This window comes from Natator depressus, chromosome 26 (assembly GCF_965152275.1).
Source record: "Natator depressus isolate rNatDep1 chromosome 26, rNatDep2.hap1, whole genome shotgun sequence".
Lineage (NCBI taxonomy): Eukaryota > Metazoa > Chordata > Testudines > Cheloniidae > Natator > Natator depressus.
This window is the reverse complement of record NC_134259.1, coordinates 5,199,575-5,217,691: the sequence shown is the minus strand read 5'-3', so window position 1 is coordinate 5,217,691 and position 18,117 is coordinate 5,199,575. Positions and strand designations below refer to the sequence as shown.

The 18,117-nt window shown below is 47.3% G+C and overlaps 1 protein-coding gene and 1 pseudogene across 2 annotated transcripts in view; one reads left to right on the top strand and one right to left on the bottom strand.

Annotated features, from left to right (window-relative positions):
* Positions 1–8,436, bottom strand: part of XPO7 (exportin 7) — a 78,891-nt gene extending 70,455 nt beyond the window's left edge. For both annotated transcript variants that reach the window (XM_074939924.1, XM_074939925.1), the window contains exon 1: positions 8,388–8,436. In XM_074939924.1, the coding sequence (XP_074796025.1) occupies positions 8,388–8,405 (18 nt within the window). In that variant the 5' untranslated portion in view covers positions 8,406–8,436. The remainder of the gene's footprint in view (positions 1–8,387) is intronic.
* Positions 8,437–11,676: 3,240 nt separating this feature from the next.
* LOC141978055 (kazal-type serine protease inhibitor domain-containing protein 1-like) lies at positions 11,677–17,636 on the top strand (annotated as a pseudogene).
* Positions 17,637–18,117: the final 481 nt, after the last annotated feature.

Sequence of the window (18,117 nt, the reverse complement as noted above, 5' to 3'; positions counted from 1 at the left end):
TTGCGCCAAAAATTAAAAATTCTGTGTACAGTATTTTAAAATTATGCATATTTTATTTGTCAAAATAAAGCAATATAATCACACTGGTTTCAATTACAATGGATTGAGAATGGGATTGGGGAGCATTGGAGGAAATCCCCAACTCCCCTCTGTCTAATAGTAATGTAGCTAGTATTGATCCTTTACTTCTAGTTATTAGTCAACAAATATATGCAGCCATGCGCTCCTTGTTACATGATACACGACCAAAAAGCAAGTGAGGCTGGGGACTCAAACTCACAATTTATATTGAGTACTGACCATCTCCAGAAAGGTGAGTTGCAAACAGTTCATAGAACACATTTTGATAGGAATTTTTTTCAGTTAAAAAATGTAGACCAGTTCTAATCACTGAAGCACCATAAGGCCACACTGCCCTTTACAATAAAGCTCCTTTACACCACTCTGGCAATGTAAAGGAGCCTTAATATTTTTACACCCGATTTATACTCCTGGGGGAATTCACTAAGAGCAATGGGAACAATTCACTAAGTAGGCAGACTGCTACATTCCGCTCTGCCTGAGGGGACAGAGCCTGCCCCATGCCTACCTCCTCAGAAACACCCCAAAGTCCTGCCCCTCCACGCCAAACATGCCACAATAGCGAGCAAGAGGGACAATCTCTCTCTCACACGCACTCACGACTGCCCAGCCCAGCGCCCCCCCGCCAGAGATTTATGTCTGGCTGCTCTGGGCACCCAAACTGACCTGCCTGCACTGCTGGGGAATTGTGGCTTCCTTTTGCTTCCCTGCCAGAAGTCATTTTTCTGTGAGGAAGCAAAGAAGTCTGCGGGGGGCCATGAATTCTGCACATGCACAGTGATGCAGAATTCCTCCATGAGTACCACATGCACTCAGAATAATGCAAGCCAACAGACACAGCAGGTGGAGTTGTTATCCTTGTACTATACTCCAACTCCTAATGTCAAAATATTATAAGTAATATTTTCTCCATAACAAGCTCGCTTAACCCCAGTAGGCAATCAAGAACATGGTGAGCATTAGCGAACAAAAACGTAGCCAGCAAGCACCTGTAATTGCACACTAAATGTCCATTCAACACAACCAAACCTCAGAATGCAGTAGGTACTACCATAACCATTTATGTGGCACCATTATAGTATATGGGTTCACTTTGTATGTTTCAGTGAATGCTAGTTTAGGGAGCACATATTTATGGTTGCACTGTACAGCCACATTTGCTGGATTCACTTAGTACTTTATGCAATGGCCCTGCTAGGCTGCAGCTCCTCTAAAGATTTTATTTAAGTCTGATCTGGGTCACAATTATGCAATTCTTCAGGAATCATTTCCCTCATAGCACAAAACCATGATGTAATTTAGACAAATAGATGGCACGGGGAAAACGCAGAGAGCCTGTTGGAGGTCAAGCTTGAGGTACAGTGAGAACTGTATAGATGCTATAGACTTGTACTGGCTAAGCTGTGTTTGGAGGATTGAACAGCCCCTGCCCACAACTTACACGGCCAAATTCAAAGCTCTAAGGTTAAGTATTCCCTTCTATAGAGCTGAAAAAGGAAATGCAGGCAACTAAGTCACACAAACGATTCCGTCTCAAAGAGCATCACAGATGATTTATAAGTGTCTCCTTGAATCACACAGCTGAATCAAAACAAGCTACATTTTACCTCTTAAATCTGCCAGTAAAAACAGGACTTTTTTGTACTTTGCTATAATTGGTCTGAGCATTAGACCAACTGCAGTTCATAGTGACACATTGCCCAAAACCAAGGGCAACAGGACAACATGAACAGTAAAGGAAGTGATTTGCTGTATTACAGAGGGTTCAGTGTTCTTTTAATACTTCCCTAATTGTGTTAGTGTTAGATATTGGAGGCAACACAGTCTGTTAGAACAGGGGGCTAGGAGTTCAGACTCTTGAGTTCTAGGATATGTCTACACTGCTCACATTACAGCGTGGCTGCAGCAGTGCTGTGACATGGGCAGCGTAGACACACTTCATTGCCGGGGAAGAGCTCTCTTTTTTCACACCCCTGGACAACTAAAGTTTTAGTGCTGAAAGTGGCAGTGTAGACACAGCCCTAGTCTCAGCTCTGACACTCACTCATTGCATGACCTTTACATTTCACTCCACTATGCCTTTTTTCCTCTGTAATATGGGTCTCAATGTCACAGGGAGGAGGCAAGACTTAATTCTATACAGTGCTTTGAAATCTTTAGATGAATTATAGACTGTATTCCTACCTAGGAACTGAGGGCAAGATTCTGAACCCATTGAAATCAATGGTATAATCTCCCACAGATTTTGGTGGGGAGAGGATTTCACCAAATTCCTCTCTTCTCAACACGTTACTAATGAGTGTGAAAAACTTGAAGAGCCAATACATTTTCCTCCACTCTCCTTTCAGAGATAACTGTTTCATGACATAATCATCTGAACAGAGGATAGAGTGAGTACATGCCTTTATATGTAGTGCCTCTGAGATCAGCTGTCTCTTACAAAAGGTGTTTTACCTGCTTCCTAGGAGAATAGCACATTCTATAAAACAAGCCACCCGAGCAGGCTAAGAGGTAGAATGGAAACGGCTAACCAATTGCTAGTGATTTGGTCCCCCAAGCTCAAAAGGAGCTGGAGCTTAAGCTTCCCCTTGTTTTACTTTCAGAATTTTGACATTGAAATAATGATAATCACAGCACCAACAAGTTATGTACCTAAATCCATGAATTCTTGGGTTCCATTTAAAATGCCACTCTGATCCACTTGCCACAAAGTTATCCAGTAATTCTGTTGCTCAGTGGCTGGACAGTAAAATAAAAATCTAATTTCCAACAGAAAAGGTGGTAACACTATTTTAAGTTGCTTGTGTATTTTTCCCCAGGTTCTTGAGCAGATCTCAGACTATTCTGGGATAAGTCCTTCACAAGAGCGGTCAGACAGCCCAATGACACGCTGAAGGTAAAAGCATGGACTATAAACACACACAGAAAAAACCCCACCAGTATTTAAGCAAAATTATAGTTGGGCAGTGGGCTAAATTGCGATTCTTTTACCAAGCAAACATGAAGTTATACAGATAGCAAATAGGAAATACACATCTAGTCTCCTAGTTTCTTTTGGGGCAAAATGTGTCCCAGAGCCAAATGATTTTGTGTTTGATCCAAGACAACGTCCTTTTGGAATACAGAAATACACCAACAAAATTCAGGAGCTATTAGGGTTTGAGAGTGCCAGGGGATTGGCCCTGCAAGACATTCATTAAAAAATACAATAGGCAGTACTTTAAGAATCACACATAAGAGGCTATTAGCATGCATGGACACAGGTGTTTTTTTTAAATACTCACTCCAATTTCATGCTTCAGGTTGTGCGCACTACATGCCATATTTTTTATGGGAAACAGTCATTTTTCTTGATTTCAGTCTCACGTTTTCCCTTCTTAACTCTGCACCTCCATTCATCCAAACGACAGATGTTATCAGAAGGTCTCCACCACATTTTCCCAATACAACAGCTCTGAGGTGAGAGGGCATTAATTTACGATGAAAGTATTTCATCCTGCCTCTTCATTTGCTTCCCACCAATGCACTTCAAGGACCTAGCTCCACATCTGAATCCATCTTACAGCACAAATATAGGCTTCTTCCAAGTCTGGAAGTTTGCTGATTTGAATTAACTGCTGCCAGTTTAATTAGAAGTTACAATCAGATGGCTAACATCCCTTTACTTTTGCCCATATCACTTGACCCCAGGTTTTTCATATGCAAGCGGTCAGTTAAGTTCTCTGTTCTATCTATCACAGTAAGAGACAGACCACTTACTGTGCCTATGAAGCTACCCCTATAGAACCTGACCTGTTACATTTCAAGAGCAAAAGATCTTGCACTATAAACCTACAAGTCGGGTTACCCAGAGCACGTAAAGATAACATGATCACTGATAAAGTGAGGCAACGATTTTTCACTGATGTAATTCGGTCTTATCTTCAGGTCCAGAGGACTCTTCAGGTACAACTCAGTACACAAAGCCAGAGAAGCAGTTGCTACCCTTGCCTACATCAACATTTCCCCAAAAAGGCATATTCTAACTCATCAGGTATCTCCCAATAAGTTTACCCATTTTAGATTACAATAGGACATCAGATCCCAGATCTAAAAAAGAGAAATACAGCAAATCTGTTTCTAAGGAAAAAGAAAAAAGACTCATCACTACCTTCCCCACAAAGTTATTTCTAATGATCTCTCTTCTTCTCCTGTTTCCATCGCATATATTGGAGTTGGAATGACACTTGCAGACTGAAAAGAGTGGGTAGAAACATTAACTCAATCGAAGGCAGGAAGGGAAGAGCATCTATACCAGTCCTCTAAGACTGCACAGCTTTCCACAGCCACACACGATACAGAATTCTCTGCTACTCTACCATTATTACAGTCCTTTTCATTCCTAGACCCTGCACAGTAATCCTGAAGAGCTGTCCAGCAGAAAACTATCCCAACTGGCTTTGACTATGTGGATTGCAGACAGAAAAGAAGTGGCATTTTCTACATTCACAGAGTTCCATTTTTAAAAAAACCTACAGAACATGATGCTACAGTCCTTCAGCTGTGGTCTCAAAGAACTCAACTCTGCTTCCACTTTCATCAACTTGCATCATATTGTAAACTCAATAACTCATAATTATAAATAAATCTACACTTTTGCACTTTGTTAAGTATTAACATGCAAGTTCTAATGACAGTAACTCTGGGGAGTCAATATTTAACAACTGGACTGGAAGTTTGACAAAATATGGCCTCTCTGCTGCTAGTCTTCTATACTATATCATCCATATATCAGTTATCTGAAACACTCTATTATCCAAAACAGAATCAAGTCTCAAGTTATACGCTACAAAGAAAATGGTCTCACTAATCCAAACTTATATTCAATGTCTTCCTGTATCAAGGGTGTTCCAGTCTTTTAAACAAGCATAGTTTATAACAGAGCTCACACAGCCTACTCACATAATATCCAAACAACTGGATCAGCATTAGAAATAGTGTGTTGGGTTTTTTTTTAAAAAGCACTATAACAAACAGGAATTGAATCCACTCATCTAATCAGTGATTTTCCCCCAGCCAGAAAAATCTAGAAATCCTGAGGCAGCTTTGAAGGAAGAGCCTCTTCAGAGGTAGCTATACTTTTTTGCCCCAAAGCAAAATAAAGACACACACAAAACATGAAAAAAAAAAAATCATCCAGTTACAGATATGTAACTTGTCCATTAGCACTAGTTGTAAAGAGTTGCACTTATGCCTTCTGATAAGTCTCCTGTAGTTTGGTGACAGGTTAACAGTACTTGCAAATAAATCTCCATTGGAGTGGAACATCTTCAAGCTTCCTGTGTTAAAGTTTAACTAGTGCATTTGAAGCTAGCAATATTAATTAGGTTCTTACGGCCCCAAGTCCATTTGCTTGACCCAATATTTAAAAAAGAAAAAGCCTGTTTTAAAATGACAAGAACAGCAAGAGATACTGTGTCACCAGATTCTGTGGTCTATCCGTAAAGTCACAGGTTAAACTGCGAAGCTGATATGTCACTAATGACAAACCAAAGAATACAGCCGTTCTCCAGTATCGTTATGGCATGTAAATTGTTTAGTAACAGCAATCCCCAACAGATTACCTAGGCTGGATTTGATAAGATTATTTCAACCCCACTAGTCAACCTGAGAATTACACGGGTTACATTCTGAGTTAATAAACTACTCACCCTTGTGGTTCACTGAGGTACCAGATGCAGAATATATTTATTTAAAAGTTACACGAATAAGTAACTATCAAAACTTTTTTTTTTAACTCTAATATGCATATAATCACAAATTCAATCACTATTATGGGAAAACATTATTTCCTCCATTCTACCATTTGTGCTACAATATTTCTAATTCTAGGGCAAGTCCTTTACAATGTTCTTCATGAAAGTAAAGGAGTACTTGTGGCACCTGAGAGACTAACAAATTTATTTGAGCATAAGCTTTCGTGAGCTACAGCTCACTTCATCGGAGCTCACGAAAGCTTATGCTCAAATAAATGTGTTAGTCTCTCAGGTGCCACAAGTACTCCTTTTCTTTTTGCAAATACAGACCAACATGGCTGCTACTCTGAAACCTTCATGAAAGTGTGGCTGTGTAAATTGATAACAGGGGCACTATCAGCTTAGACTTGGCTCAGAGTTTAAATTTTGTAAGATCTCTAAATCTATCTTCACAAACTTATTTTGAATCCAACAAACAGTTGTTTTTAAATAAACAGTTCCCATTCACTGTTTGAAATATAAACAAAGCAAAAGAAAGACCCTGAAAAAGAAACTGACAAGTCTTGTCTGACTTGTCAGTTTCTTTTTCAGGGTCTTTCTTTTGCTTTGTTTATATTTCAAACAGTGAATGGGAACTGTTTATTTAAAAACAACTGCTTGTTGGATTCAAAATAAGTTTGTGAAGATTAAATTTTGTAAGATCTCTAAACGTCTCTCTACAAACTTTTATTTTGAATCCAACAAACAGTTGTTTTTAAATAAAAACCAGTTCCCATTCACTGTTTGAAATATAAACAAAGCAAAAGAAAGACCCTGAAAAAGCAACTGACTCTTACATAAACGTGAAACTGACCAAACATTGATTTGAAGATGTCCAAGCAAAGAGAAATTACAAAACTGAAGCACACATCTTGTGAAATGGAATTTTGAAGCTTTCATTTTTAATACCTTATGGTGTAATTAGTCATAGGCAATAGTTGTTTACATATTATTTTTAATTTGACAATCTCTCTTAATAAAATGTTTAACAGCCACTTTAAAGCTTGCTTTGAAAGCCTTCAGAAAAAGATCACCAATACCATCTAGTTAAAAAAACCTTGATCTGTTAGTTAACACTACCACCACCAATCACTGCTATGCTCTTCAATAAAGTATCACTGAAGTTCAAGATGGAAAGTTAACTATTAGGTCAGCTCCTCCAACCCCTGGCCATTGTTCTCCACTGCTGACACATCTCAGAGACTCATCCAATCTGTACAACATACAAATGAAGGTACTTCCACTGCTTCCCTTGTGAGACTATGCCACCATATGGCGTATACCAAAGGCAGAAAGTTTCTTTCTGATATTCAAGCTACATTTTCCCTTTCTTAATTTCACCCCATGGTTCCTGGCAATAAGGCCCAAAATCCAACTAACATGTATTTATCGCCTCATTTTCAAACCATATGAACTTCATATCAGCAGACATTTTATGGGAGACCAATAATCCAGGCCATGGTGTCAGACCCAAAGCCAAGACTTCTGCCATGTCCATTTTGAAGCTCCCTCAGCTCTTCTCACTTTGGGGTTGGCAGACCCTTCACCCCCTTTCTGGTTAAAAGTAGTAACACCAGAAGGGCTTAGCAGAGTACAGGAAAAAGTTTCCAGTCTTCTCTGCCTATAAAATAACCCAAGAAGACTTCAAAGCCCTCTGACACTAAGAGTGACCAGCTACTCTAGCTAACGCTGACAGTAGAGTGCTTTCAGGCATTATTTCCTGGAGCAAAGTGCCCAGTTGCGGCAGCTGATGGCAGATTGAGGGCTCCAATCCTGGGCAACCGTGCCCCAAATTCCCCTTCTCGCCCACCAGCGTTGCTGGTGACAGGCTCCCTCCGAGGCTGCTGCCCACCGCGGCCTGTTGCCCACCGCCCTTGGGCTGCCGCTAATGGCTGGCACCTGGGAAACCAAACAGCGAGCGGAGGCTGCATGCAGGGAACATAATGCAGCCCGGGCCCCTCACCAGCTGCTGCCGGGGGGTGCAGTCTGTGCACTTATGCTCCCGCAGGGCCCAGCACCCTTGGTCTGCAAGGCCTCTCTCCTGGCTCCCACCAGCCTGCACAGGGCACGTGTGTGGGGGTGGGTGTGTGCGCGAGGGGGGGGGCGGGGCAATCAATGCTCGAGCAACGCTCAGTGTCGGGGGGGGTCCATGCCCCCCTTGACTTCCAGGTGCCCCAGCCCGGAGGAAGGGGGCAAAGCGGCCCCCTCCCCTTTACCAGAGGAGAGCTGCCCTAGCAGGAGGCGGCCCGGGCCGGGGGGGGGGGCGGTGATCAGTCTCCTGGGCAGCCCGTAAGCCAGGCTGGGGGCGCTGGCACCGCCACCTCAGGCTGGGGGGCGCCGCGCCTCGGGGTGGGGGGGGCCCTCCGCCCGCAGCGGGGCCCCGCGCCCCCAGATCCGAGCCACCCCCCGGGAGGTGCCCGCTGCCGTGCAGCCCCCCCCCTCCCCGGGCCCCTCAGCCCCAGCAGCTCGCCAGGGCCGCCCCGCCGGCCGCCCCCTCGCGCGCCCCCCGCCCCGCGCGCGCTCTCCCCTCACCTGCACATGATCCGCCATTTTGCTCCATTCATGCTCCTCTCTCCTCCCCCCCCGCGGCCGGGCCGCCGCGCCTGCGCGCTGCACCTTCCCGCTCCCGCACTTTGCGTACAGGGCCCCGCCGCCAGCCCTGGGGCGGCGGGGTTTAGAGAATGGCGCAGCCCGCTGCGGCGGCGTAAGCGACGCAGGAACGTCGGCGGCTCGGAGAGGAGCGGAGCCGGCGCGGGGGGGGGGACTAGGCTTTGTTTACATGGCTCTTAAAGGGGCCGCGCACTGCAAAGGCAGCGCCGGAGCAACAGGCCGGGACCGGGCTGTGAGCCAAAGGGGCAGCCTGCCCTGCATCCTCCGCTTGCCCCGGGCCGGGGGCACTGTCCTACCCCTGCATCTGGCCGTGCACTGCACCCCCAGCTAGCCCTGTGCTGGGGGCAATGTCCTTCCATTGCACCTGGCCCTGTCCTGCCCTTTCCCCTGCCTGCCTTGTGCCGAGACACTGCCCTTCCACTGCATCTGACCATGCACTGCATCCCCCAGTAGCCCCGTGCTGGGGGCACTGCCCTTCCACTGCATCTGACCATGCACTGCACCCCCAGCTAGCCCCGTGCTGGGGGCACTGCCCTTCCACTGCATCTGACCATGCACTGCATCCCCAACTAGCCCTGTGCTGGGGGCACTGCCCTTCCACTGCATCTGACTGTGCACTGCACCCCCAGCTAGCCCTGTGCTGGGGGCACTGCCCTGCCCCTTCCCCTGCCTGCCTTGTGCCCAGGCACTGGCCTACCACTGCATCTGACTGTGCACTGCATCCCCAAGTAGCCCCGTGCTGGGGGCACTGTCCTATCATTGCATCTGACCATGCACTGCACCCCCAGCTAGCCCTGTGCTGGGGGCACTGCCCTTCCTCTGCATCTGACCGTGCACTGCACCCCCAGCTAGCCCTGTGCTGGGGGCACTGCCCTGCTATTGCACCTGGCCCTGTCATGCCCCTTCCCCTGCCTGCATTGTGGCCGGGCACTGCCCTTCTACTGCATCTGACCGTGCACTGCATCCCCAACTAGCCCCGTGCTGGGGGCACTGCCCTGGTACTGCATCTGGCTGTGTCCTGCACTCCCCATCAGGTGTGTGTTTCTGGGGCACTGCCATACCACAGTATCTGACCATGCACTGCACTGCCCCCCCAGCCCAGTGCTGAGACACCCTCCTCACATACACAGCTCTTGTAACGTACCTTAGTCCTCACCTATGTACTATCCTCTTCCCTTGGCCCTTCACTCAGCAACACTGAGGTATTTGTGCCCTGATCTGTACCTCCCCTCCCACCATTCCAGCCCTTCCTACCCCAGTTTGTTTAATGCACTTTACCAAGCCCTACAGTACAACTCCTCTCCCCCTTGCTATCCAGCACGACATTGCTCCTCTACCCTGACTTGCAGGACCCAGCTGTTTTTTCTGCCCTAGGGCTATACACAGCTCTCATGAGACATCTTAATTGTGACTGGCAATTTCCAATCCAAACTGCATATTGGTTTATATGGAAAAATTTCTATTATTATTGTCGTTTTGTTGGTTGCTGTTTATTTATATAGTACCATACATCTACACCCCTTTGCACCGTTCCTCTACCTAAAATCAGCTGTGATCAGCTGGCTGTTTTGTTTATGAAGTCATTATAAATCCAAGAGACTCTGTCATGCTGGTTGTGAGCCGAGCCTGGCTGACACCATCTCTATGTCTATTCAATTAAGCACATGGCATTACCATGCCAAGCGTTTCAGGATCCTTGTCAGCACCAGAGACTGCATGCATGGAAAAAAAGGGGATTTTTACTTTTTAATTTGCCCTATTCTCCTCCCCATTTCCCCCTTCCCCAACATACACACATTCGCTAGTTTCAACCAAATCATGACTCCACAGACAGGGATGATGCAAACTTTGGTGCCCCCTCATGGTTCCCAATTGAATATCGGCTATGATGCAAGATGTTTGTATTAGTCAGTCAACATTCTCACCTGGGGAAGGAACAGATGACAGTGGTGGATGGAAATAATTCCTGGATGGATTGTATTTTCTAACGGACAACCTATCCTAATTTCTCAATTACTGCCGGACAATCTTCACTCATTCATATAGTTGCTTTCCACAACTAACTCACTGTATAACTTTTCATGAGTGATCAATGCTTGGCTGCTAATATCTAAATTGTATTGTTAAATTTATTAATCGTATTTGGGTTATTGCTATATATATATATATAGTATTACTTTTAAACCAACCTTTGTACTTTTGAAGAGATGCATTGTCTCATGCAGTGACCAAGATGCAACAATAGATAGAGAATTATATGGCTCCTGATAAATGAATTAACATCGGGAACTTCCAGGCGACCACGTTCAAGAGTGCAGAAGCCCATGGTGTCAGCACAGGACTCACTGGGAAAAGGAGCTCAGGGAAGATGTTGGAGAGTGGCTGCTTGCAGCCAGATTTTCACACGGAGCCTCTAATTTTAGGTGATTAATTTTGGGTGCCTAATCCGAGACATCTTGGGTCTGAGCTGTAGGGGAGTTGGGCATTTACACCCCACAATCATTTGAGTCAGAGCTGTTGGCACTCATCAGAACTGGAGTCCAGGACTGGAAGTCCAGGAGGTATCTCAGGTTGGGCATTCCGGATCAGAGGCCACTACTGGAAATGTTGGCTTTACCCTATACTATGGCCCTGTAGCCCGCAACTCAGCCGCATGCAGCTTTAGCTAAGTCTCAGATTTTTAAAGCAAAAGGCAAACAAAACAAATCCTAGCCTCTTATCCTGGGAACAGATTATTCAGCTATCTATCTACCTAACTATTTATCTATCTATCGATCTATCTATCTTCCTAGCCCATCAACACAGTATCCAGATGCCATATACACAACTCAGAGGTACAGCAAAGGATCAGTCTTTCACCCCTTCTTTGTTTTATGCCACTTTCATAAGTGCATCTCCTCCCTTTTCCGTTTCGCCCTCCCTCTAATGAGTTGAGCGTCAGTCCTTTTGTTGCTGGGCTGTGGCATGATTTTGCTATGTGGCCATGTGCTTTATGTGCCTGGCTGTTTTTTTTTTTAGGTTTGAAATGCTTTGTATTTGTTCTTCATTGCATGGCATTTATAGACCCATTGCGGCAGGCACTCTGCAGATAGACAGCAGTAGTTGCGTCTCTATTTTAATTTCCTTCTTGGTATCTCTTTTCTGTCTCATGTCAGGTTTACAGGGGCATGCGTGGGCAGAATGGGAGCTTGGAAGCAGTGAGCATAGGTATATGGTGTACGTGGGCGAAGGTGAAATGAAGACTTTGATCATCAGAGTTTGTAGATCTGACATGCGGTCTGTGGTACCCCCAACAAGAAACTCTGACCATTTGCATTCTTGCCAGCCCCAGAAGTCTTCCTAGCTCTGAACATAGCCCGCCAGTGATGAAAGATCTCAGCACTTTTAAATTCTGTACCTCCCAGCCTGCCTGTGCCTACAATCCTTCCTCAACTGACACAGAGAGTAGTTTCCTTCCACCAATTTTTTATCTCCTTTCCCTACACTTTCTTCCTGGAAAATTCTCCAAAGAACAGAGCATCCCCACATCCAGCTGTCTTTCCTTCTTGCAAAAGCTCTATGATCACTCATACTGCCCAAATGACCATCATCTGGGGCCAGCAGGAACTTGAAAAGGAATCTGGGAAAGTCAAAGCAAAGTGAAGGGCAAGTAAATTTCCCCTCTGACCTGAGCAGCTCAGCAGGAAGGAGTCTGGCCTCAATTATCAAGTCCCATTCCAAACAAAAGCTAGAATGGAGGCCAGGGGCTGAACACATAGTGCTGCCTCCGGGAAAGGAAGAACAGCTGCTTGTTAGACTCTGTCAGGCAAGCTGTCACAGTCACACCTGCTATCTCTGAGGGTGCCACCTGCACAACTGATCAGCAGAGATGAATACAAGCGGAGGGAGGATTTTTCTCCCTTTCCTGCAGGGATTGTGTTTGGAGGTGGAAAGCCCAGGATCGGTCTGCAGCTGCATACAATGGATCAACCTTGGGCTTAGCATCTGCGAAGACAAGATGGACTGTGAAGTCTCCTGGGGCTGGGGGAGCTCTCAGCAAAGTAGGGACAGCTGAGAAAGGAAGAATCAATGAGGAAGGGAGGTTGGAGAAAAGAAAGGAACCAGGTTGCCCTTATGCACAGAGAATAATACCTTGTGCCAGGAATAGCCCCTGTGGAGCCAGTGACACTGCTTATGGAGTAAGGTACTAATCAGTGTGGTAGTGAATCACAATCAGGCTATAGGGAGTGTGAGGGAGAGGGAAGGGATCCGAAGGAAAGAGAAGAGGGGTGAGAGGAGGAAAGATAAAGGGAGGAGACAGAAAAAGAAAACCCCACTGCTCCTTTAAAATACCCCAATATTTCACCAACCACACTCCTCTGTCACTAATGCAAGAGCTGAGGCCTAGTCTGATCTCCCTTACAACAGTGTAACTCCCTTGCTCCCAATGGCACCGTTCCTGATTTATACCAGAATGAGACAGGTAGCAGACTTGTCAGGTTTGGGAGCTTACAGGAGAATGCAGCAATCCTTTTAGGGTCTGGCTACACTTGGTGCTGGGGGTGCGATTCGCTTGTGTGAGCTCTCATCCAGCTAGAATGCTAAAAACACAGTGTAGCCATGGCAGCATGGGCGGCAGGATGACTTAGCTGCCCCAAGTACATCCCCAGCCCAGCCCACAGGCACGTACTTGGGGCAGCTAGCCCATTCCGCCAGTCATCCCCCGTTGGCTACACTCTCTTTTTAGTGTGCTAGCTGAATCAGAGCTAGCATGCGCATGTCTCCTTAGGCTGGGAATTTCGCCCCCAGCTCCAAGAGTAGGCGTACCCTTACAGACAACCCTTAGGGAAAAGCCCTATAGAACTGAATAGATCACCTTTCTATAGGTGAATCCCTCCGCTAGGGCTGAATAGCGAATTCTGTCCCTGCTATAGAAATCTATAGGATGGCTAAAAAACCCAGACAAACTCTACAAGGAGCTTTATCTATCTATAGCTTTTATTGCCATATATCGATAAAGAGGATGACAGGATAAAAGTGAGGATGAAAGAGCAAAAAGATAAATGCAAAGTACGGGAGAGGAGGAGAGACCGAGGAGAAAGCAGGCCTCTCCACGTGCTTCCTCCTCACAAACCCATCCAGCCAGCTACAAAGACAAGGCAAGCTTCTTTTGCATTTATCTCCCTTTGCAATATAACTCTTAATAGGAAGCATCTGTGGGACACAGATGGTCTCCGGAGGAGCCTAGCCAGGGCTGGATTGGATCCTTCCAAAGACATCCTCTTTCCTCTTGCTCTGTCCTGGCTGTTGATTGAAATCAGAGCCTGCCTGCCACAGGGGTGTGAGAAGAGGGCGGGGAGAGGAGGGCAGCTCATGCTGCTGGAGTTATTAGTGTTTGGTTCTGAGTGGAAAGCAGAGGATCTGGACATGGGGCTCTATCTGCACCTACCTCACGCTTCCAAGTGGGTCAGAGGAGATGTGATGCCCTGTTCCTTGCAGGGAAGAAGAGGCTCCCAGAGACAGTCTGGAGGATGTTGCTGCTGCTGGTGATGGGTCTGGCTTGGTCCTTCCACGGAGCCTCCTGCTTGCCACATCCCATCGGATTCACGTGAGCAGAAGAGGAGGCGGAAGGGCAGTGCCAGTGTGTGCCACAGCTGTGCCCCAGAGCCACAGCCTGCCCAGCCGGCTTGGTGTGTGACCACTGCGGCGGCTGCCTGGAGTGTGGGAATGCCAAGGGGCAGCCCTGCGACCTGGATGGTACTGACACCTTCTGTGGTCGGTGCGGGGAGAACCTGGAGTGCCAGCTGGACATCCAGGGGCTAGGCTATGGGGGGATCCCCGAGCCGCAATGCATGTGCAGGTCCCAGAGGGCCATGTGTAGCTCCAATCACATCACCTACCAGAACATCTGCAAGTTCCAGGAGGCCGTGCATGAGAGAGACGGGTGGAACCTCAGCATCACAAGTGATGGGCCCTGCCAAGCAGGTAACGGTCCATCTCCTTGTTTGCCCTCTGCTGCTTGGGGAGAGACCGGGAGGGGAAGGTGGCCCAGGGATAGACGAGGGATGCAGCCACTTTTCCAGCATACCCGGGGTGAGGTGAACAATGGCACAGGAGGTATCTAATCCTCCAAGCCATGGCCAGATTCCATCGGCCCGGCGTCTATCATTGGACAGCTTGGATGGCTGGAAGGGCCTTTCAGGGATGTCTTTAGCATTCTGGGCCACTCAGCAAGGCTGTTATTGAGCAGGTGGAGCCTCTCAATCTCTCCTTCTGCCAGCAAACCCTTGCACCTCCTTCCTTGATCAATCTGCACAAGAGGTCAGGGGACTTGAGTGTCCTAAAGGGCTTTCAGAGCTGTCCTGCAAACTGGGTTTCCTTGTGCACTGGGCTCCCCTGTGAGCTAGCCCCCCAATCCCCTCCCAGGTGTGCCTTAAAAGCCAGAGCCGGATTCCTTCCGGTGCTGATTTATAATGAAAGGAGTTTGGGCAGAGAGAATATTCAGGTGCCTGTGTACATGTACATTCACCACCCCATCCACAGATAGCTGCACTGCAGTTATGATTTATGTATGTACCACGTCTGTGTACCCTATATATGTCCCATATGTATTGTTTGTGTATATATATTGTATGCAAGTACCATATGGATATATGTACACAGCGTCTTATGTACCATGTTATTGTATATGTGCATGTACCCTAGGTGTATTGTATTAGTACTATATGTGTGTACCATATGTGAATGTATGTACTGTGTATGTCTGGATGTACCGTAAGTAGAGAACACATGAGTACATGGGGTCAAATCCTCAGCTGAGATAAGTCAATGGAGCGGTAATGATTTACCCCAGGTGGGGATATGGCACGTTAAAATGTGGTTATGTATGTGCCACATGTGTATTTGCTCCATACATATTGTGTGGTTTCAGAGTAGCAGCCGTGTTAGTCTGTATTCGCAAAAAGAAAAGGGTGCCACAAGTACTCCTTTTCTTTATATGTATTGTATGTATCATATGTGGAGGTTAGGGACAGAAGGCCCAATCGCTCAACCCTTACTCACACGAACTGTAGCCCTTACTCATGCAAATTTTCCCACTGACTTCCCTGAGGCTATTTCTGTGGGTAAGAGTTGTGTGTAGCACAGGGATCCTTTGGGACGAAAGGCTCTAGAGAAATGCAAGCTAATGGTAGTGATTATTATTAATGGCTAGAGATGGGCCAAAAGCCAAATTGAAGATTTGATCGCTCCCAGATTTCCGGAAAACTCCAACGTGGATCCGAATCTGAACTCTGTGGCTCAGACCCATCAATGACACCTAAAATCAACAATGAATTCAGTGTATTTCTCACATTGTCTGTTTCCTCTGGTAAGGTGGGCTGGCATCAGGCAGCAGACGTGGTTCATTGCTGCACTCATTACAATATAAGGTGACTTGTGTTATCTCCTACCCATGTAGACTGACCTGGCAGAGGGAGTGGCTAGATAGGATAGGAATAACTGCTCCTTAATAAGATGCTTTCATTGTTTAAATCTCTGCCATGCTCCCTGCAGCAGCCTTTATGATTCTGGTTAGGGGAGGTTCATTTCTGTCTGGTGATAGAAGAGGGTTAGGTTCTGACCTCCTGAGCTTCTAAAATCCTCGGCCTTTTGTCTGGATTCTGTGCAGTTCCCCAGATCAAGCACCATCCCCAAGACCAGGTGAATGTGTCTGGCCATGATGTGATCTTCATGTGTGAGGTCTTTGCCTACCCCATGGCCCTCGTGGAACGGAGGAAGGATGAAGAAGAATTCGCTCTACCTGGAGATGATCCTCACATCTCCATCCAAGTGAGTGACACCATCACAGCTCCGCCTAGGCAAGGGGTCCCCCAGCTTCGCTCCACCCAGGTGGAGGCAGCTCCATACAGGTGCATGATCCCAAATCAGCACGGCCATGGTGAGTGACCCTGACATGCACCTCTGCCCAGGTGCATCACACACTTATCTCCATCTCAGTGAGTCTCCTCCATGCTCAGTGAGATCTGGAGGTCCTTAGGGTGTGTGCATTTTCCTGAATGGCCCAGCTTGGTGATCGACCGTGGGACTCATTTGCCCTAATTCTCTTCCTGCTCTCAGTCCAGCGGTGGCCCTTTGAAATACGAGCTGTCCAGCTGGCTGCAGATTGAAGGGGTGAGGAAGGCGGATGGAGGCACCTACTTCTGCACTGCACACAACAAGCTGGGCAATGCCACTGCCAAAGCTACTCTTCTTGTCGCCAGTGCAAGTGCCCTGTATCCCTGCCCTCTCTGTGTGTGTGCAAGGAAACAAGAGACGAAAGAAACAGTCTCGTGCTCTCAGTATGAGGCCTCCTGAACGGCCCAAACTCCATCCTTGACCCAAAGAATCAAAGGCAGCCCTGGCTGCAATGAAATGTTGGTTGTCACGGCTTCATATGCCAGGGCAGGTTTAGGCTGCCCTCAGTTACACCCGTGCAGCCCTGCTGACTTCAACTGAGTTGCATCCATGTAACCATCAGGCAGGATTCAGTCTGGAGATTTGATATATTCACTGGAAAACACTGAGTTACACTGGCAGAGTTGCTGGAGAGGGGAGGGGTAGACACCGGGAGAAAGGAGGAGGGGGAAGGGAGATGAAGGCAATTGGGGATGAAGGGAAGGGGGACAGAAAGAGGGAGAAAGGGAGGTTGGGAGGGAGGAAAGGAGGCCTTTTGCAATGAAATCCTTGGGTCTGTCCCCATTTTTAGGGGAAACTGAGGTGAAATGATAAGATCTGAGGCTGGGTCCCTGTCCCACCCATTCCAGAGAAAGAGAGGTGGAGGGAGAGAGAGATTCAGGGTGTGCCAGCCCACGTGCAGACAGTCTGCAGAGTTCCCCTGTGAGCCAGAGGCAGAGGCCAGTCTCATGTCTGCTGCGTGGCATTCAGTGGGGAAAGGCCTGGGTCAGAAACACCCTCCCAAGATGCTAAACTATGGGCAGGGACAGAAACTGGAACAATTGCTACAGAGCCCAGCTGCGCTTCTCTTATCCCTCTCACTGATCCTGCCTCTCCCTTTCCTTTATCCCGCCCTCCCGCCCTCTGTGTCCTGCTGCAGAAGCTGCTCCCCCTGCCCTGTTTAGCTCCCCAGTGAACCCAGGAGAAGAGGCTCCCACAGCCAGCAAGGAAGAGGAGGATTACTATGAATATTACTAACGTGGTGCCATCCCTCCCCACGGCTGACCGACCCTGCTGCAGAAATCAGAATGGGCAACGACAGGAGAGGGGAAGTAGATGAGCCTGAAGGGCAGGGCTTTTCCGGCTTCCTCTGGCTGGTGCTAAGATGCCCTGGATCCTGTGATCCTAACAGCCATGGGCCAGGTCTCTCATGAAGGACATTAGGATATGGGCAAGAAGCTCTGAAGCTGACTCTCCTGCCACTGGCTTGCCTGGGGAATGGGTGAATGGACTCTTGAGGGTTAGGAAGTGCCCCTACCTAGCATGCTCTAACCCCATACCCTTCATTCAGGCAGTGGTGTTCCAAGGGGTCAAAGGGGCCGTTCTACTGAAGGAGCCAAATGGACATTGACTAGATGGCCTTACTGCTACTGAATGCTGCAGTAACAAAGCTGTCCTCTGGAGAGCTCTGGCTCGCTACTGCGCAATGTGGTGCTCTCGCAGGAAGGGAGGATCGGGC